Genomic DNA, 22,382 nt, shown 5'->3' on the forward strand with positions numbered 1-22,382 from the left:
TACATGAACACAGAAATTAAGTAAATACAATCCATTCCGAACACAGCATTTGAAATTGCTGTTTCAGCAAAGAATTCTAGCTGCTTATACATACTAGGGAAAAGGGGAGGCTAGTAATCATAGACAGTTCCTATAAAGTTCAGGATAAAAACTGCAATGGATAAGGCACCCCACTTACGAATCATCAGCCTCCGCTGCAGGGAAATGAAACAAAGGTGTTTTCCACTGGCTTATTAGCATGAGGCACAACTTTGCTGTCAGTTTCAGAGGGACTTGTGCAGGAGAACTTCTGTGGATTGTGCCTGTGACCGCACAAACATTACTGCACCTGCTGTTTCCCTCAAATTTGCTTCTGCTATTTCAGTGAAACAATTTTCTCTTTTACTTTGTCTGCTTCAAATATTTTGAGAGAGTCCTTTTACAGTTTACTGAAATTGTCTTTAAAGTCGGCGTTCAATATTTTCCCCTTCCTTAATTACATTTTGCAGTTTGCTCCCAGGGATTTTATGGATCTCCCAGTCCTCCCTTTTGCCCAGTAGGCTGCACAGTTACACGCTCCCTATTTATTGCTTTACTCACACTGCTTTCTTTACATCCTTCAACCTCTTAAATTCATTGTCTTCAGAGATATATCATGCCAACTTCAACACTCGAGACTTCTGCACCTTCCCCCAAAGCAATGCAACTTTGCTGCAGCCAACCCTTTCCTAAGGAAACCCCATTCTAATTAATATTCTGCTTTATGAGTTGTTGCTTCCCTTCCCAAGGTGTTGGTCAAATCGATTTAGTTAAGCCTGAGATTGAGGAGGGAATCAGTCTTGCTAGTAGCAGTTGGCTTACGCAGAATGGCAAATCTAGGTTTAAACTCACTCACCAAGGTCATCATGGAAATGTATCCTATGCTACTAAAGTGCTGCAAAATCAGAAGGGCAAGATCACCTATAGGTGATCAAGTTCAGTGTGGCATGGCTGATGCTGGAAGCAGGAATGGCTAATGACAGCTGTCAGCTTTTTCTCTTTCTCCAGGTATTCAAGCCAGATACAGGCAGCCACCAGCACAGCAAGCTAATGGGGAAGGTGACAAAGGAGATAACAAAAGATCACAAGGAGCCCTGAATTACCTCTCCCATGGCAACCTGATCCTGGATAGGGATATGGTATGCAAACCATGTTTGTTCTTGATATATGCATAGTAAGAACAGCTGGGCTAATAAACATATTAAAAAGGCAAAAGGAGAAGAGGGAGGGAGGGGGAGGCAAAACCTCAGACTGGCTCTAAGCAATGAAATTTATTTATGATATTTGATGCACCCAACCATTTCAACGTTCTGTCAAAAACATTTATGACAATTTCTGAATGCAAAAAGCTACAGAACAGTCCATGTAACAACAGTAAAACAGATAATGATTACTCTGCTAACAACCAAAAGGGGAGGGAAGATTGCTATGTATCATTTCATTTGTGTGTGTGTTTCAGAAAGGAAAAAAGCTAACATCTGTTGAAATGCGCTGTGTACCTCAAGACTTTAAGGTACCATTCAGAAATTTTTAGGCTTTGAGGGCTTTTAGTTGCAGACCTTTTCTTCCTGCCAATAAAACTGTGGCTTTTTCCTGCCCTATAGTGCTTACTGAAATGCAAAAACCAGATCATTATCTTTAATTACGATGATCTCTTTAATTGGGAAACAAACCCCAGCTTTCACATTTCCAGTTTAGAGGTAGCATCAGAGGACGACATAACCACGTCTTGCATATTCTTTGATACCAAAACATCCACATCCACAGTTCACAACTTTGTCATGTTGAGCCCCTAGAAGTCAAATTGGTAGAGACAGAAGTTTCTCACAATCTTTAGTCAAATTGGAATATAACCTTATTCATTTAAAGATGAACATAAGATGCATCAAGCAGAAGACTAAAGAAAGCTAGTCCACTCCTACATGAGATCTAGTCTTCTGCTTGCACGGTTTATTTATTTGTTTGCTTTGTCTGAAGGAGGATTTCAATTATGTGAACTTCCACTTGCAGGCTTAAGTGGTACAGTCCAACCACTAATGTCCACTTCACTGACAGGAAAGTAGGGAGTATGAAATCTTGAAGAAAAGTGAATGGTGGTAACTGTGGTAAGAACAAAAGCTGGCATTGATCCTAGGAATAAGAGGGGTTATGTTATCACTGCAGACCTTACAAGAACAGGCTCCGCAAGACAGGGAAACTGAACTCTGACTATGTTATGGAGAGATATGTTATGCCTATCACTCCACATCTAATCAACCCATGTACCCTGGTACTGTTACAGAGGATGGCAGAAGGAAAAGGGATAAATAGGTTCAAGAGCACAAAGGAAAGGATGCTTCCAGGATTCCTTTTGGATCTAGACAGGTATCTGAAATTGAGTGAATGAAACTTTCCCTGGCAGAGAGATAATCCATGGGGAAAGCTTACATGATAAATCATTTAAAGTATTTCCTAGCCACCTTTCAGGATAGGACCCTTCCCAAGGTAACATACAACACTAAAATTCACTACGATTCATAATAGAATCTGATCTGATAATAAAAGAGCAATGGAAGCAAATATTCTAAAACAAAAAAGCCACGGCACAAGGCAAGTCCTACAGCTGCACACAGCAGCAGCTATAACCCAGGCCAACAGAGTGTAATCAGGAAGGCCAGAGTAAAGTTATAAATTTTCAGGGTCTTCCTAAATGCCTGCTGTGATGGGACCCGCTAGATCCCTGATGGCAATGTATTCCAGGAGTATGCATCTACAGCAGAAAAGGCCTTCCATTGTGCATTCACCCACCCCTTCAAGTGTGGGCAGACAGATATGGGTGAAGGTGGCCCTTCAAACTGTTTAAGGCTTTAAAGGGAAAACCAGCACTTTTAATTGTCTCAGAACACACAGGTAAGCAGTGCAACCAGGGCTGTGTATGATCTGATCTCCTTATCCCCTCCCATAGCTGGACAGTTGCATTCCAGCACCACCTGAATAGTCCAAACAACATTCAGAGAAATTTAATGTAGTCCAGACTTAATTTATTTTGCTTTTGAAGTTGTAGGAGCAGGGTCAAAAGTAGAAGCAGAAGCCATAAAGACAAGGAAAGTTTGAAGCCTAAAGTCAGGACCATAGGAAAATCAACTGGGTGGGAAGGAGAAGCACTAACTTTGAGAGAACAGCTTCAGGAGATACACAGGGAAAGTGGGGGAACCTGTCTGGCACATCTCACTGAAAGCTATGTAAGAAAGCCAGTCTCGATGTTATTCTGGTTTCCATATAAGGGCACTTTCAAGGTCCAGACTGGAAACCATAAGACAGCAGGGGTTCCCAAAAAGCATTGAGGACGTGAGACTAATTTCACACACTGATTAGGTGCAGCACAGCTAATCCACCACTGAGGTAGGAAGGAGGAAGGCGTTCTGCTCTGATTCAGCTTTGTATTGTTTTGCCATGTTACCTCCTAGGCTTTGCACCTGTAATTGTGCCAGTTCATACTCCTGAGAGCAACTGGTCAGGCCATGCATTCATCAGTTGTCCCTAGGAAGATTTCCTATCCTGTTTATAGCAGCTATGCCTCACTTGAGAAGAAACCTCCCCTTGATTCACTGTGCGCTGCTGCTCTCAGTTGCAACCTATGTGGTTTTTCACCTCAGCAATTCAGCCTCTTTACAGTCATGTAGAAGTGAACTGCCTGTGAGTTTAACTGACACACAGCCAGCCTTCCATGTGCCTGAGCAGAAGGCACAAACCATTCTCTCCAGGCAGGCATCACTTGCTGCTAAAAGAGACTGACATGCCATGCAAAGCCTCACTGTGCCCCCCTCAGCCTTCCTGAGGCAGCAGCTCATTGCTCCAAGAGGGACAGGTGTCACTGCTGCTGAGGGAGACGTGCAATCTCGGCCCAGACATCACCTCACCTTCAAACCCAGTGCCAGCTCCAGAATTTTGAGGACATCCAGTGAGGCCACCTCTCCCTAAATCTTCTCACTGCCATTGTCAGCAGCCATGCTTAGTCCCCTTCTCTTTTCTCCTCACTACATCATTGGTACAGGCAGAAAATCAGTGTGAGAGTAGGCCACAAAAAGGGTGAGGAGAAGGAGTCTCAAGGGCTCTTGTGGGCCCTTTGTCAGTTGCCCAGCCATACCTAACTCTGTCCCTTCCTCTTTGGGCCACAGTCCCCAAAAGCATCCCACTGATAATTCATGTCATGTGTTTACACCCCAATCTCCCCCTCCACTGCTTCCTGGTCCTTTCTTGATATACTGGGGGAGTGGTAAACTTGACCTTGGAAGAAGACATCCTCTCATAACCCATTTCGAAACTTGCTATAATGTTCAGCATTTTTTATTTCCACTAAAGAAATCTTAGCCTAGCTTGATCAGTCTCTGTAATGCTATTCCCACTGAGCTCCCATTCCAAGCCCTTTGGTGTCACCATCCATCATCTCTATCTTTTTAGAAATTCCAGAATGTTACGAAGGAGTAGAAGAATCTAAATAATGCAATAGACCACTGTGTGTCATGGATACAGACTCAGTAATGCAAAAGCACTCGCAACCGAGAGTCACTTCCGAGCGACTCGAATGAGCTGTGTGATCTCAGCGCAGCTCATACACAAGATTGCCTCTTTCCTTTTTTGAACTGGGAAATCACCATTTTCCATTTTCCCTTCTTTTACTTATTTCATTTCTATACTGCCCCAAACCTCTCAGGGTGGTTTACAAGGATGAATATTTATGTAATGGTGAATTCTTGATGCCCCATCAACTCTGGAGTGGTTCCCAACCTTGGGTCTCCAGACCTGTTGGGCTGTGATCCTTCTCAAGCCCAGGCAGGACAGCTGTTGGCCTGGGTAATGGGAGCTGATATGCTACCATCTCCAAGTCAGGAAGTGGAACCACGATGCCTTGTCAGTTTGTGGCTCTCCTGTTATACTTTTGGGTAAATGGATCAGTTTTGTGAGTAGGTTTAAATGCAAGTTTTCTGATAACATACCATAGGAACCAGCACCTAAAGCTAAAACAAGTGATCTCCTTGGATATCTGCCTCTAAGGGAGGACTCCCTCTCTGAAGAGCTAGTCCGACTGTTTTTTGTGGTCAGTGTGGCTTTTCAGATAGCTCAGCTGCCCTTTGGATTGCCCTGAGAAGACAACTCAGGGTGATCAGAGGGCAGGGATGTGCACCAGAAAGTCCTGATGGTTTTTATCCTACTGAGGCATTTACCTGTGCCTGGGTGTGCTCCTCCTGCCGAGGAGAAAGCATGCTATTCACTGTTCCTCCCATTCCTCCCACCACTTGAAATGGGGGAATTGCACCATCTCATGGGGGAGGGCAGCAGCCCTCTTGGGTATTCGCGAATGGTGCTGTTGTAAGATTGGAAATTTGGATAAAAGATTAATGGAGTCACCTGTACTTCTAGAGCTGTCCTTAATAGTTCTGGCAAATATCTTCTTTTTAGGGAAATTGACTGATTGTTCTGCATGGTTGGTTTTTCTTAAACTATTCTGAATGGCTAGAAAACATCTGAAATAGGGCATGCTTTTCTCCCTCACTCATAGATAAGGAACATAATACAAGAACATAAGAAGAGCCATCAAAGTACCGTCCAGCATGTTGTTCCTACAGTAACCAACCAGATGCCTCTGGGAAGCCAAACCCAGGACAGGAATCCTGTAGCACCTCCTGCTTGTGTTCCTCAGCAAACTGGCATACAGAGGTGTATATGAGCCATTGATCAGTAGCCACTGATAGAAACAGAAGCCAAAAGGGAACAAATTCTCCAAGGTAACCAAATGTAATTTGTTTTAAGCCCTACTTTGGAGGCTGTGGCTCCTTCGAAAGGGGTAATCTTATAAAATGTGAACACTGCAAACAAACTCTATGAACTGACTCAAGTCTTGAATGTACTTCATATGCAATAGGGGCCTGACAAAGGAGCCTCAGACTACAAAACATATTAACCTTAAAATATACAAATTATTTTGTATATTATACAAAATAATATAATATATTATATTATTCTTATACAATAATATATTATATTATTATTATTATATAATAATATATTATATTATTATTATATAATAATATATTATATTATTATTATATAATAATATATTATATTATTATTTTGGCTTTTTGTTTGTACTGAGTGGTTCCCTTCTGGTTTTCAGTCAAATGCTATTGATAGGCTTTACCTTTCCTAAATTTGTCTATTTCCCTTATCCAAGTTCGGGACCATCTCTATATCCTGCTTTAGCAAATTCTGTACTTTAAGTATGTGCTGCCTGAAGATAAAGTTCAAGGGGCTTGTTGGATTCCACTCATTGGGTAAAGGGTGCCCAGAAGTAATTGTATCAACCACTTTAGCCATTTCCTTGTTTCGGGGATCAACCAGGGTTTCGACAGAAATTCTCCAAGAGCTGAAGTAAACCATGTACATCCATGAGTCCCTTGGCCCATGGTCCCATGAGTCTTAATCAGCCACTTGCTCCAGCAAAAGTGCTGAGGCCCAGCAAATTTAAACCTCATGAAGTAGTAGTCCATCCAAGACAACAGGAATATAGAAAGGTCCTCCACCTCCAGAACACCATCATCTCATCATATGCCAAAGACCAGATAGAAGTGATCTGAGTGGGGCTCAAAAGTAACTGGAACAGATCCATGAAATCTTGTCACTCCCAAAAAGGTGAGTGTTGAAGTCCTCTGGGATAACAAACTGTGAAGACTCCAACGCCAACTGTGAGACCTGGAAGACTGCAAATGGAGCAATTGGGACAACAGAGTAGAATCATGATAGACCCCTGCAACTCTCCTTTCCTGGCCTCCAGGACAGGTCTTGCCTGCTGCACTACTGGGAACCCAGATAGCCAAACCTTGTTGTTGTTGTTAGTCGTGAAGTTGTGTCCAACCCATTGCAACCCCATGGATAACATTCTTCCAGGACTTCCTGTCCTCCACCATCCCCTGGAGTCCACTTAAGCTCACATCAACTGCTTCAGGGACTCCATCCAGCCACCTCATCCTCTGCCGCCCCCTTCTTCTTTTCCCGCCAATTGTTCCCAGCATTAGGCTCTTCTGCAATGAGTCCTTCCCTTCTCATTAGATGGCCAAAGTATTTGAGTTTCATCTTCAGTATCTGGCCTTCTAAAGAGCAGTCAGGGTTGATCTCCTGTAGGACTGACTGGTTTGATCGCCTTGCAGTCCAAGGGACTCGCAGGAGTCTCCTCCAGCACCACAGTTCAAAGGCCTCAGTTCTTCAGCTCTCAGCCTTCCTTATGGTCCAACTTTCACAGCCATACATTGCAACTTGGAAAACCATAGCCTTGACTATATGCACTTTTGTTAGCAGGGTGATGTCTCTGTTTTTTAGTATGCTGTCTAGATTTCCCATAGCTTTCCTCCCAAGCAGCAAGCGTCTTTTAATTTCTTGGCTGCAGTCCCCGTCTGTGGTGATTTTGGAGCCCAGGAAAATAAAATCTGTCACTACCTCCATTTCTTCCCCATCTATTTGCCAGGAAGTGAGAGGACTGGATGCCATGCTCTTAATTTTCTTAATGTTGAGTTTCAAGCCAGCTTTTGCGCTCTCCTCCTTCACCCGCATCAAGAGGCTCTTTAGTTCCTCTTCACTTTCTAGCCAAAGCTAGAAGAGATATATTCCCCTGGTCTCATCCAGCCAAGTCTCAGTGATACAGACCAAGTTTGCATATTCATTTAGGAACAAGCCTACTGCTATATATTTGCTGTCTTTATCCTCCAAGTTTCCACCAGTATCTAAAGCAAACCAATAGTCAAGCTATACTAAAAAAAAAAAAAAAAAAGCACAGATCAAAAGATGTAACAAACAATCCTTATGTTGCCAGTCAAGAGACAGAATGTAGCTTAACCACTGGGTGGCCTCATTTTGGTGAAACTGGTCAAAGATAGGCAATATATCACCAAAGTTATAACCAGCACCTATAAAACTTGGAAAAGGGGGTAAGGGAAACTGAAGTTACAAAGTACTTTCTGGGTGGAAAGAAATACCCTGTTTCCCTGAAAATAAGACCTAGCCAGTAAATAAGCCCTAGCATGATTTTTCAGGATGCTCATAATATAAGCCCTACCCCCATAACAAGCCCCAGTTAAGACCAGCCAGATGGATGCATTTAGTACGTCTGTTGCAACATAATTCAGGGTTTGGAGAGTTATGACAATGTTCCAGAAGAAGATGACATGACTGTATTTGAATAAATGTAGATTTTTGTACATGAATAAATGTAGGTTGTTGTACATGAAAAAATAAGACATCACTGGAAAATAAGCCCTAGTGCATCTTTTTGAGCAAAAATTAATATAAGACCCAGTCATTTTCAGGGAAACACAGTAGCTTACATTATTAGACTCTGAAACAAAGAGAGACTTTCTACTGGGACAGTGATTGAAAATATACCATGGCATCCCATCAGATCATAGAACTGCACTTTTTAAAAAGCGATGAGGAAAAGCAACATATTCACAGTAACTTACACAACAGAATAAATCTTAACATAGGAAAATGGTAAATCAGCTGCAAGAATAGCTCTTGACTGAACTATAAGAGAAAAGAACAAGCTAATCTGAATAAGCTGAGAATCTGAAAATGAAAATAAAAGGAAAAGTAGCAATGTTTAAAATATGCTGGAATGAGGAAGGAAACAAAGGAATAAAGGAGGGTTAAAACGCAATCAAGAAAACAAAAATTTCCCCAAGGAACTGGAACGTTAACGTACCATCTTGGAAGGACTGAGCAAGAGACTTTCCAGGATATAATACATATATTAACAATATACAATCTGCATTTTTAAATGGAATGGCCTAATAAAAGAAAATAAAGAAAAGTTTATTGAAAAAATAGAAACATTTACAGGAAGGTCATGATCCATCATGTTGAATCTGAATCTTCTTTGCTTAATATGTTTAAGAAGGAAGTAGAAGCACCGGAAGAAATTAACACAATAACTTGAAACCTATGATGTCCTCCAAGAGAAGGAAAGAAAAAGAATGCATGAAAAACTTTTCCACATTAGTATTTTAAATATCTGGATTTTAAAACATGTTTAAAGTTGGTATACATTTAATACAATTTTTACATGCAGAAAGTAATGCAAACTAAAAAAACCAAAATGTAGTAAAGCAAAGAAAAAAGATGTTCCTTATGAAAAGACAATTACTATTTAAATAGCAAATATGTGCCACAAACATCAAACACAATTTTTTTCAAAAGGAAAACAATGTAAACAAATATCAAAAAGGAATATTTAAAATTAAATGAATATTTTACTTAATTTGTTGAAAGGGGAGCTGGGATGTTTCCAAAAAAAGGATGTTTCAAATAAATGCATTTCAGAACAAATTGTGAAGCTATGCTTGTACCATTTATATCTTATTTCTAAATGGAGTTTGTTCATGAGTGGACAAATGAGAACGGGCAGGAAAAGCCCTGGTGGGTTAGAGATGGCCTGTTACAGAAAGATTGCAGGAAGTTTTGGAGACACTGTCCCCCAACAGCGGCAACCGTTGTCTAGGTATCATTTCTTAAGCCCTGATAAATGGGAGGGTAGGTTGGGCTGGTGCCTCTGCTGATCCTGCATGTGACCCTTGGCCACTCTGCTAAGAATGCCTGCTAGGCTTCTCTCTTTGCCTTACTTCCCCAGGAAGATAAAATGGGCATGGGAGGGAAGATGACCAACAAGAAGAGGAAAGAGCCCCATGGGTGTGGGTGTTTCCACACATGGTCATACGTGGAAAGAGTTTGGGGGTGGGCAAAGGAAGGATTCCTTCCCTCTGAACCATTTCCACTGCCAACCATGGCTGTGCATGTGCATCTGTTCATTCATTCATTCATTCATTCATTTAAACAACCTATATGCCGCCCCATCTCATGAGCCTACATAGGTGTATGTAGTATGTGGATGGAAGGGAAGAGCAATGAGACTGCCTGCTTCTACCTGGCCACCCTCGCCAACCATCGGTTTGTGTCAATATGCCATGCACAAATGTGTAGCAGAGGCGTACATGAGACCACATGAGTAAAACATATGCAGGTAAGGGTGTATGTTGTGCCTGGAGGGTGGACCAGAGCAAATGCTGATCTGTCGCTCCCAACCATTGGAGATTACAAGGTGTCCTTGTTTGTCCCAGACATTACCCACACTGGCTTGATGCTTTATAGTAAGAGAAAAGGCTTAGGACATGCCACTCAGCAGCAGATAGGCAACTTATAGAGGGAATCTGAGAAATAAGCAGGAAAATCGAAAACGCATGCAGTCAGGAGGTGTGCTTCTTCCACCATTTCCATCAATTCCCTGCAACTAAGACAGATATATTGGCAATTCCCCTTCCTCTGACTGTAGTCTGTGACAGATAAATAAATCCTAGTAAAGCATGTTAATTTTACCACCGCTTTACAACTGTGTGTATGATTCTGAAGCCGAGCAGTATGTCTCTTGAAGGCAAAAGCTGGTTGGTGCAGCTGTCAAACCCCATCTCATAGCGGAGGACAAGGCTATTCACCCTTTCTCAACTCTGAATGCCTGACCCTTCAGAAGTGTGTGGGTTTTTTTGCCAAGAGGGGTGAAATATAGGGACATGAATCACTGCATAAATATAGGTGAATTCAAAGAATCACCTTTTTTCCAGATTTTTGTTTGAATCAGAGTTGACATTTTAAGTCAATACAAATCAGTATTCATCTACTCTTACTGGCCGAATCACAGCATCCCCTCAAAAAATCTGGGTGCAAAAGATTTGAATGCAGCCACAGTTAAAACATACATTGAATACCAGATTTTCCCAGGGCAGTTCTTCACTATAACTCACTATCTTTCTCATTGTGCAAAGGAGGTGTGAGAAGAGTGTCCATAGCTAATTCTCACTGAGGTATCAACCTGTATCTTAACTACTCCGTTTCACACTGTAGACAGGGGCTCTAACGATGCAATATTCTCCAAACCAACAAGTAAATGAATACAGGAAGATGGGCAATGTCATGGGAGAGGAGTTCTAGCCTAGCCTGTTCCTTGACTTGACTGGGATTACAGGGAAAGCCGGTACAGTGCAGCAGTCAGAGTGTTGGACTATTCCAAATCAGGCCACAAAACTCCCTGGATGACTAAGTTAGTCAAACAGACTCAGCCTAGCCTACTTCAAATATGGAGGAGTAAGTATGTGCACTGCTCCAAGCTCCCTAGAGGAAAAGATCAAAATGCAACAAATAACAGAAAGTGTATTCTATTTCTCTATGGTAAGGAGGAGCATTCTCTCTTATGAGACTCAAAGAGCAGTCACACATTTAACACATGAGAAATTGGGAATAGTTCAAGCCCCATATGTGATCCACTGGCATTCAGTACTTCAGGTTGGACATAGCTACGCCATATATTTTCATATATGGGAAGATGGGGCTATAGCTTTCGCAACTGTCCCTACATCCTGGAACCATCAACCCTGTCCCTTTAAACTGAGCATAACACCAAAGGGCCATCAGCCAGCCTCCACCAGCAAGCATCCTTCCAATGCTGTTTCTCAGTAAGCCAGTTGATAGAATGGTGTGTAAATTCATCATAATAGGTATAGCTAAAGTCTCACACATGTGAAATGAAGCAATATCCCTGATAACAACATGGCTGGGCTATAAGGTAAGAACAGTTTTAAGATTAAACAATCAGGTCTTGCATGCCTATAAAGCAAAGAACTGTTATTTCACCAATCCTTGGCTTATTTGAAGACCTCTGTATATTTTAACAAGGTTTGTGACCTTCACCTTCCTAAGGAATTTATCCTATAGTTTATAACTCAGGGTACACACAAGTATTAACTAAGTCAATACATCCTGCAGACAACAGACCATAATAAGTTAAAACTTAGAACCTATTTTAGTTCAGAAATTTGCTTGTATATGGCAAAGTTTTCTGCAAACAATAGTTCCTCAGCTTCTTACACTTACACACACACAAAGAGAGAGAGAGAGAGAGAGAGAGAGAGTTAACCAGACAGTTAATGAAAATTGTAATTACCTTCATACTCAGTGATCGGATACCAATTGTTGAAAAATATTGGTTATGCTGAACAGCCCTATGAAAAACACGAAAACCCCCTCTCAAAGTTTTCACCATTTTGCAAGTTGTCAAAATTCTTGCCATCTTGGGGAAAATGGCAAGATTTTGTTATGGTGAATATAAAAGCTATACAATATATATGAAAGCAAAGTTTGAGGATGAGTTGGTCTGCTGACTCAACTTTGCAGCCTTTGCTTTGCCTTTTCATTCATTCTTGCATTAAAAGGCTTCAGCTAGACCCACCCTGTCTGCTCCTCCTCAGAGGAGTGTCTAGCTGTTCTTGGAGAGATGCACACCTTAGGTAGGCTGCAGTGGACCAAGTGTGAACGCTCCCACTATTGGTGAGCAGCTGGAACTGCAGGGAGCTGGCAGTGATCCCCCCGTCCCCCACCTGCAATACACTAGCTGTAAACTGTGAAATTAAAAGGCAAAGAAGTCAGAATTATGCCAGTCATGCTGATCAGAGACATTTTTCAACAGACACATATTAGATGAAATAGCTCCTATTAGACTGAAAACCCACTAATCATTTCCTGTTCTGGCCAGTTCCCAAGTTCCTGATTGACATTCCCACTTGGGTGCAGGGATGGATGGGCTTCAGTTTTTCATGATCTCTTTGTTTGTTTTTTAATGAATTAATTCATGTTTTAAGTATGCACTCTTTGCCCAAGGGCCTAGCAAGGGTCATACTGGATTAGGCCAAAGCCCACCTTGTCCAGCATTTTTGCCTCACTAGATGGTCTGGTAGTAACCTTTGATCTGTGTGATAAAGGAACAGAATCCAAAGCTAGCTTGGTTCTCAATAGCCCCATTAAATTCTGAGAGTCAAACTAAACAGGTTGCAGTCCAGCACACATTGGAGCTTTCCACAGACACATGCACAATTACCAGGTTTAGCTCCAATATGAATAGCCAACCCTTGAGTGCATGCATTTATTTTCTCACACCTAGGTAGGTAACTGAACAGCTTCCCCTTTGACCATTAGCTGTAAGCCATGACAAATAAAATGGCCTAGATATACACATTTCATATCAATAAAAGCCACAGCATGGCAAAGCTAAAAGCATCATGCCAACATTTCCAGTATCTCTCCAATATGATGTCTGTGAGCTATGCCTGCAGGTACTTTTCTTTATGATGCCCACCAGGCTCCCTGCCCCAAGTTGTTCTGGACTTTTTCGGTCTTAAAAATGCTAGGAGGCTGATGTGCTACAAACACCGCCTTTGTTTTCAGTAGTGTCTCTGCACCTCACATGAGCCACATGGTTTAGCTCATGCTGTGTCCTCACGTGTTGCCTGATTTTTTATCTGGGGCAAGGATGTGCTGGGATATGTGTTCCCTGATTTGTTTTTAATTTATTTGTTTAGCTCATTTTGGTGTGGACTCTGCTTGGCCTACATGTATCCACAGCTTTCATGTGTGGTGCCTGCTATATAGGAGGCGGGTTGTGTGTGCAGGTGTGTGGGGTGCTTGGCATTTTGCATGTCTGAGAGACACTGGTTTGCCTTCCATTGTGCTTTGTGTCAGGCAGGATGCAATCCAGCATTTGTGGTTCTGCCTTGCACTCAGTTTCTTGGCCAAATTACTAGACCCTGAGCCTCATCAAATTGCCTTCTGTGAAATGGCTGTTGGGGCAGAAAACTGTTCTAAAAAGTGGTTTTGTGATTTGGAGCTCAGGCTCTGCTCTGCCTTACATTCAGCTTCTTAGGTGTATTACTTCTTTCAGTCTCACCTGTTTCTCTTCTGGGAAATGGATGTTTTGTGACTGGATGCACCCACTGTGGAAGCTATTTTGTGAGAGCACCCACAGAACACTCAACTTTCCAAAGGGGCCGAGCAGCCCACAAAAGCTGGGGACCTCCGCTATCATCAGGAACACCTCTCCCCAACCCCCCAGAACTCTTTGATAACTTCTGCTTCAAGATAATATAGAGCTGGGCACTGATCAAACACGTTGATTAGATTTGCCAAAAAGAAGCCAAGTTTTTGAAACTGCAATCAAGAAAATCACTTCTTCAGAAACTGATGGAGAAGCATGCAGCAAACTTTCTCAGAGTGTAAGCCAAAGCCTGACTCTTCCACAGCACACAACATTGGAAGACAAATATTTCTGTGTTACCCATCAGTAATGGCCAACAGCAATGACAAACTGCATTCTGGAAAATATGAAAGCTTTCATAACAGTGAAGGTAAATCTACTAGATGCATCTGAATCACATTTTCTCACATCTAAGGGAAGAACAAGTGTAGAGAGGGGTGGGCAGGCACATTTTTTTCCTCATCAGACAAAATAAAAGCCTGCTGTTGGGGATAACTGTTAGCCTACCCACTCACCCGGACAGTAGGTGGCACTCCTCCTGATTGTGAAGGCAGCCCCAGGCTTGTGGGGAAAGCATCCAGACAGCTGAATCTTCTTCTGGAGCAGATGCTTATGTGAGTCTGGAATGCCCCATTTTCCAAATGTAGATAATCCAGATGCACAGGCTGCCCCAAAACAAAAGAAAGGCCAGGCCAAAAAGGGTTTTGTTGTTTGTTTGTTTTGAGGGGGAAAACACATGCAAGTCTCTCCCCTTTGAGAAGGCTTATAGAACGATTGCAAGTCCAAAGTGTCTCCTCTGTTTTGCCATCGATCCTGAGTTCTTAGCATCTCAAGGAAAGCCATAACATAGGGAAAATCCCATGAGGAAGGTACAGTTGACATATGCCGAGCAAAGCCTGACCTCCTGTCACGGGGATTGCACACCAGATTTGAATACTCCCTGCCATGCTAACGGCAGGGGAACACTTGCAAAACTGGGCGGGGGGCGGGGCAGATAGGGACACCAAGTCTCCATCCAAGAACCAGATCATGCTGCAGGGAGCATGAAAATAGCACCCTTTTGCAAAGGGCACTTGAGCTCCCCAATTTGGCAGATCCTTGCAAAGTAAATGGGGGGAAAATACTCACCTGCAGCCTGTACTGGGCACTGGAGGGGCAGGGGACTGATGGTTCTGGCCAACAACTCTGGGCAGTACTACTAGAGTTCCCCGCTACCTGCTGTGTTTAGCAGACAGGGCAGTTTGGGAAAAAACATCTATGCGGAACAGTTTTTACACAAGTGGAACACTGGGGGGGGGGGGGAGCTGACACACAGAAAGCCCCTCCAAGGCACTGCTGGAGGTCCTGCCTCCATGAAGATCACAAAGCAGGGTTTAATAACCCACTTTCATGATGTAAATCTCTCTTTTTTTACATTTTCTGGGAGGAAAAAGGCCAAGGCAGGACTGAAAAGGTTTGTGATTGAGGTAGGGACAAGAAAACCAAAGAGGTGTCCAAGTGGCACAGGGGGCAGACGGGCAGTGGTTGGCAAAGACTGTCACGTGCTAGCCTTTCTGTTGCTGTGGCCAAGCCACTCGGTATGTTTTCTGGTCAACTGTGACTTTTGTATCATCAGGATTCGAGGATTCAAAAAACTAGGTAGGGTTAAGCAATCTCTATAGCAAGTGTTTGTTGTAGGGGTGGTTTATATGTCATTCAGGCATTGCATTGGTTAGGACAACATGCTAAGCCACTGTGGCTTTGCAATCATTGTGACTTAGCGTGTTAAGCAAACCCAGTCAATGTCTAATTTGGCATTTGAGGGACAGCATAAACAGAGGCCAAAAACAAAGAAGCAATCTCCTTTCTGCTACCTAAAAAATAAACGCTAGGTAACAACTCTGACTTGTCAGGGAAGAGACAAGCCATTTTATGATGGGTTTTATTTGTTGTTAAATTGATGTTTTATGCTGTGCTTTATTGTATTACCATCTTGGGACTCGGTGGAGGACAGTATAGAAAAGCTTTTAATAACCAATAAATTTCCCAGTTTGACTGTAATGCTAACCATGCCAGGGAGAGAGCAACCCTGGTTTGTCTCTCATCTCCTGCAAGCAAGAGACGTTAAGAGCCTGTGATCAAGCTGCCATGTTCTGGCTGCTCATGCTAACCCTGAATTGTCATTCCATTTAAACTGGGCCTTGATGTCTCCACTCTTTTGAACCACAAACATAGGCTGCCTCATATACACACTTACCTGGGCGTAAGTCTCACTGAACTTAATGAAACTTACTTCCAAATAGACATGTGTTGGATTGCACTATAAACTGATAAACTTGCAGTCAGGCTGCCCATTGTCTGGTTCCTTAAGCCAGCTTGATGCACCACAGATCCTGTAACCTATTATCCATGATGGTTGGAGTTTGAGAGCTGCAGTCCAAATTATGTGAACCATTTTGAGTGCCCTTTATTAAACAGAAAGGCAGGTTATCTGACCAATTTGTTTATTTGGCCAATTCACTTTTGTGCTTGTGTGCCTTCCCTAAGGCAAAGGTTTTGGAGTCCATGTTACAGAGGACACAGCCTGTTTTCGTCATCAGTGCACAAACTTGCAACAGTTTGTTTGTTCTTTGTTTTAAATCAACATTTGTGACTTTTGTAATAACCAGCTGACAGATGTTATCCCCTTTAGGAAGGTACAGGATTCCTAGCAAATGAATTAGGCAAGGTTTTGAGTTATGACCACTTGATCATGAGGCTGGATTATCAGAATCTATCTGTGGGGCAACTTCCAGAGGAAGAAATATTATCACTGTTCTAAAAACATACACCTGAGGAAATCCTTCATAGCCATAACCCTTTGACCGAACATGTGCTTAAAAACACAGTATCGCAAGAAGAGCCTTCTCATATTCCAAATATGTGAAGTGTTCTGACATTAGCCCAGCTAACCCTTGTAGAGGACAATCTGAAATCCCTGTGAGAAAAGTAGCATGGATTCTAATTTTCCTATGGTAGGCAGAACAGAGTTCAAGGGATGGGACTTTCCCAGGTTGTCCTTCCCTCTACAGATCACTGTATACCCAAAAGATGTTCTTCGGGATTGGAGAGTCTTGGGAAGAGTAGGCAATATGGGCAGGAGGCTTCAGACGGAGGGGTGCCTGCGAAAGTCCTGGCCAACATGACTCATGCAATGGACACAATCACCCCTAAAGTAGAACACTCTGTTTTTCTAGGGAGCTGACAGCGATAAAACAGGCGAAACAGCAGCAGAAACCTCAGAATGAATCTGAACAAGCACAGGCTGCATCCTATTTGAAGGCGTTTTCTGTGACAATACAAGCAGCAAAGAGGAGATCAGTTTTTGTTGCTGTTGTGCCTGTAAAGAGCTGTTCTCTGCAGCTCTTAGGTGATCTGGGGTATTTTATACAGTGACCACCCCAAGAAGAAGACTCCAACCTCTCAACAGCTCCCCTGTGCACAATTTGCTTGGCTGTTTGCAGACAACGTAACCCAGATCTGCTCCATCTTGGGTGCTGTAGCTGATACAGCCACAGTGGATGTAATATTGGCTCCTGCCAAAAACATTGTAGATCAGTTTGTTAATTGCTGCTTCTACTTTCTTCTTTTGTTCCCAAGGTTCTTCATGTGAGAGAATCTTTTGGCTGGGTCAATATCTTATTTAATATTCTATGCAAAATTATATCCATATATTTTATAAGCATATGAAAATTAGTCTGAGAAAAATATAATGTGTGTTGAGAACTAGTGGTGCAGTTATGAGGAAAATCACTTTTAGAAAAATGTTTTGAGGTGGAAAAAATAAATTCTTGCAAAATTGTTGAGTTGCTTCCCAGATGAGTTTTTCACAAAATAATTCTGCTATCACATTTGGGCGGGGGAGTGTCCAGATATTATTTTCCTCCATTTGTAGCCTTCCCATGCATCTGGTTTTTTAACCAGGAAATAACACATTAAGGAAGAAAAGATGACATGCCTGCAGAAGGCTGTTGGTCTGCTGGTGCTAGAAGTGCTCCATCTGGAAGCACTCCATCTTGGGCCCTATATTCCCACCTGTCTTTTGGCCATACTTTTATGGCACTTTGCTCCCATCTTTAGCTATGTGGATTTTGTTTGTTGAAGAACCCACTGATGAAATAACATTATAAAATGAAGAAGAGCACCAGTGGGACAGTACAGAGGGGGCAACTGCAGCCAATTTCCACACATTTTACATTCAAGAGGAAGGCTTCTTTCCAGGAGAATTGGTAGAGCTATGGCATAACATGTCTGTTAGAACTAAAGCACTTATCAAGGAAGAAAAAAGACCTCTGTGCATGCTCAAAGGTACTAATTACCTCGGTGTTATTGTGTGTATCTGTTTTTTCATGGGTAGCTCCTTTTAAAGAAGGGTTGCTGCAATCACAGAATGGGCAGGGCTAAGGAAGAAGTGGTGCATCTCTTGGGCTGCTTCCCTGACCGCATCCTGGGAATTCAGTCCAAAGCAGGTGAGGAAGCACCTAATGAGAGCCACACTCCCCAGCTAGTGCTAAACTTTTACTGGCGCTTTGTATCTGGCCAGACTTACAGCCACTTTTGCTAATAAAGATTATGTGAACAATAGCATGGAGACTGGATCTTACACAGATCTTCAAAAGAAGACTCAGAACTCTTATTCACTTTTCTCACACCTTCTCCCTTCTTTTGAGAGTCACTCTTCTTACAAAACTCCAAGAAAAAGCAAAGCTCCAAAGGAATTAAGCACTGCAATTTCACCCACAGGGCTGCCTATGCACAAATGGCACATGCTGGAAATCTGCATGTAATGGCAACTTCCCAGCACATGTATATGCAAGAAATCCGTGCAAGGTTACACATATTGCTCGTAGGCATATATGTAGAGTTGCGGGTGGGGGTCATAGCAAGCAAACAAAGACAATGGACATTAATAGTTAACCTGAAAGCATCAGCCATGTAGCTGAGCATTTCGTAGCTTGGTTCTTTCTCTGTCAGGTGAGTAGTTTACAAATATATTTTTCTTTTTGATCATTAGTAGAAGTTCAAAATTGAGAAAAGAGTTCAGCAAGGCTGTATACTGTTGCCCTGCCTATTTAACTTATATGCAGAGCACATCATGAGAAAGGCGGGGCTAGATGAATCACCAGTTGGAATTAAGATTGCTGGGAGAAATATCAACAACCTCAGATATGCAGATGATACCACTCTCATGGCAGAAAGTGAAGAGGAACTAAGAGCCTCTTGATGCAGGTGAAAGAGGAGAGCACAAAAGGTGGCTTGAAACTCAACATTAAGAAAACTAAGATCATGGCATCTGGTCCTCTCACTTCCTGGCAAATAGATGGGGAAGAAATGGAGGTAATGACAGATTTTATTTTCCTGGGCTCCAAGATCACCGCAGACAGGGACTACAGCCAAGAAATTAAAAGATGCTTGCTCCTTGGGAGAAAAGCTATGGCAAATCTAGACAGTATACTAAAAAACAGAGACATCACCCTGCCAACAAAAGGGTGTATAGTCAAGGCTATGGTTTTCCCAGTTGCAATGTATGGTTGTGAAAGTTGGACCATAAGGAAGGCTGAGCAATGAAGGACTGAGGCCTTTGAATTGTGGTGCTGGAGGAGACTCCTGCGAGTCCCTTGGACTGCAAGGTGATCAAACCAGTCAGTCCTAGAGGAGATCAACCCTGACTGTTCTTTAGAAGGCCAGATACTGAAGATGAAACTCAAATACTTTGGCCACCTAATGAGAAGGAAGGACTCCCTGGAGAAGAGTCTAATGCTGGGAACAACAGATGGGAAAAGAAGAAGGGGACGGCAGAGAATAAGGTGGCTAGATGGAGTCACTGAAGCAGTTGGTGTGAGCTTAAGTGGACTCCGGGGGATGGTGGAGGATGGGAAGGCCTGGAGAAATGTTGTCCATGGGGTTGCCAATCCGATGCAACTTTGCAACTAACAACAACAACAGACATCTAAGCTGATTGCTTTTCCTTGGACATTGTCCATATCTCCCCAACCCCTGCCAGCCCAGTAAATGTAGGAGAGATAAGGCCTTTCTCTTATCTTAAGCAGAAGAGAAAGAACCAAGGTCTTGGAAAAGGTCAAACTCCATTGCCAATAGGATTAGCAGAATCAGCTGACAGAAGAGATACATGGAATACCATCCTAATATTTAAAGGACCCTTGTAGATTCCCAAATTGCCTAATATGTCCAAGACCACAAATCCTTACTCAAGGGGAGTACTGTCTATACCTAGGGGTAGCGTTGCATAGAACTGAAGTGACCAGTGTGACCAAACTGGTGTTTCAGGAGTGTGAACTGAGTGGCTGAACATACTATGGGATGTTCTGTGATCTGCTTGGAAGATGGCTTCACTGGATACCCAGATTCTCTGTGCCATCCAGGGAACCTTTATATTAGCAAAGTGCCCCCAGCCTGTTTGTTTGCCTGCCTTTTCTCAACCTGCTGTGCTGAGGCTTAAGGTCTAGCACCACATGAGTAAGGTCAGTCTCACGGGTCATAGAACAGCAGAGCTGGAAGGGGCCAGGAGGCCATCAGGTCCAATCTCCTGCTGGTATGGGACACTAAGTTTCTATTGTTGTACTGCTCTGACAGTGAGGAAATTCTTCCTCGTGTCTAGACCCACTCTGGTTTCTTTTAAGTCTATTATTCTGTGTCCTGCACTCTGGGATGAATGGGAAGAGATCTTGTCCTTCCTCTTTGTGACAGCCTTTCAAGTACTTGAAATTGCTACCATGTCTCCCCCCCACCACCCCCCATCTTCTCTTCCTGAGGCTGAACATGCCTGATTCTCTCCGCCTTTCCTCAGAGGGCTTTACCTCCAGTCCCTGAATCATCCTTGTTTTCCTCATCTGTACCCTTTCCAGCTTATCTGCCTCTTTTTAAAACTTAGCTGCCCAGAACTGGACACAGTACTCCAAGAGAGATCTAATGAGTGCTCAGTATAATGGAACTGGTGCTTCATGTGTTTTGGAAGCGATACTTCTGCTAATGCAGTCCAAAATAGCATTTACCCTTATTGCAGCTGCATCGCATTGTTGGCTCATATTTAGCTTGTGATTTACAACAAACCCAAGATCCTTCTCATTTGCAGTATTGTTGAGCCAAGTATTCCCCATCTTGTAGCAGTGCATTTGGTTTCTTTTCCTAAGTGGAGAAAATCACATTTGTCCCTAATGAATTTCATTCTGTTGCTCTCTACCCAGCATTGTAACCTATAGGTAACACCCTCTCTCTTCTTCTCTGTCTTTCAGGGTATTTGCTATTCCACTCAGCTTTGTGTCATCTGCAAATTTAATTATCTTTCCTTTCTCATATAAATCATTATTAAAAATGTTGAAGAGTAGTCCTTTTAGTCATTCAGCATTTGGCCACTGTGACAACATGAGTATATTATATCTATATGAACATGTTGCAAGAGGCAGCCAAAATTTTTTCACATTCATCTAATGTTTTCCGCCTTACAACCTGATCATAAAACTGGGCCTGAGCATGTATTCTACTCCAAGAAACCCCCTGTCAGAGCAAATGAAGCCCCAGCATCTCAGACAAATATGTTCTGCACATGCTGCTATCCAGACCTGAGTGGGACATAACCATTTACAGTATGATTTCCATAAACAGAATTTTAAAACAGGTAGTGATTCTGGGTAAAATCCATCATGAATCCTACTGAAAAGATACCAATTACACAAAGGACTATGAGTCCTAGTCAGTTCAATAAGCCTACAGAAAGTAGGGGTTATAATGGATTTTACCTTCTGTTTCCTGAAGTCTGTGGTATATTAGCAAAATAACAGATAATGTGGCTCAAACAAATTAAATGCTGTTATTTTGCACTGTGTACAGAAAGCCCAGAGCCAACAAAATCACCAGCTATCTCACCCTGATAAAGTTTCTTCCTGGCCTTAGATAAGGTTGTGACTTCTACACCAACACCAGGCCTCTTGCATCAGCTCCTCTGCAAGTCAGAGGCACACAGGATATTAGTCTCTAAAGTAATCCTCCTTGTTCTATACGTTTCCCAGCAGCCTTCTGAAGCTTTTTCCTGGTGGAAATCATCTATAAATAACTAGATAATCACAATCATGACAAATTGGTGATTATAATACTGATTAATTTAAATCAAAGTGCATTCCACTTCAATCATTTGCATGACCTTTTTCTCCTGATACTGGTTTATCTTGGAAACAAGGACTTTGCTCAAATAAGAAATCAGGAGATTGGAGGCATTCCATATGCAGGTTTTAAAAAAATAATGTCTGCCCTGAGGCTACACATTCCTTTTGAGCTTTAAGAGTAGTATGTCCTTCCCACATCTTGCTCAAGGTCTGTACTGTTACTTCCTTTCTTTAAGTCAGTGTGTGTAAGCTCTTGGAAAGCAATAATGAAGGTTCCTTTTGGTTTGTTTGCGATAGTATATAGAAACAATATCATCCTGCCCTTGGCTAGACTTTAAATGAATGGG

At 42.4% G+C, this 22,382-nt stretch overlaps 1 protein-coding gene across 1 annotated transcript in view; it reads right to left on the reverse strand.

Annotated features, from left to right (window-relative positions):
• The window catches only part of CPS1 (carbamoyl-phosphate synthase 1), a 173,081-nt gene extending 160,921 nt beyond the window's left edge, over positions 1–12,160 (reverse strand). The window contains exon 1 of the mRNA XM_044431870.1: positions 12,035–12,160. Coding sequence (XP_044287805.1) covers positions 12,035–12,160 — 126 coding nt within the window. The remainder of the gene's footprint in view (positions 1–12,034) is intronic.
• Between the last annotated feature and the right edge of the window lie 10,222 nt (positions 12,161–22,382).

The sequence above is a fragment of the Varanus komodoensis genome, unplaced genomic scaffold, assembly GCF_004798865.1.
Source record: "Varanus komodoensis strain SLA01 unplaced genomic scaffold, ASM479886v1 scaffold23, whole genome shotgun sequence".
NCBI classification, from domain to species: Eukaryota; Metazoa; Chordata; class Lepidosauria; order Squamata; family Varanidae; genus Varanus; species Varanus komodoensis.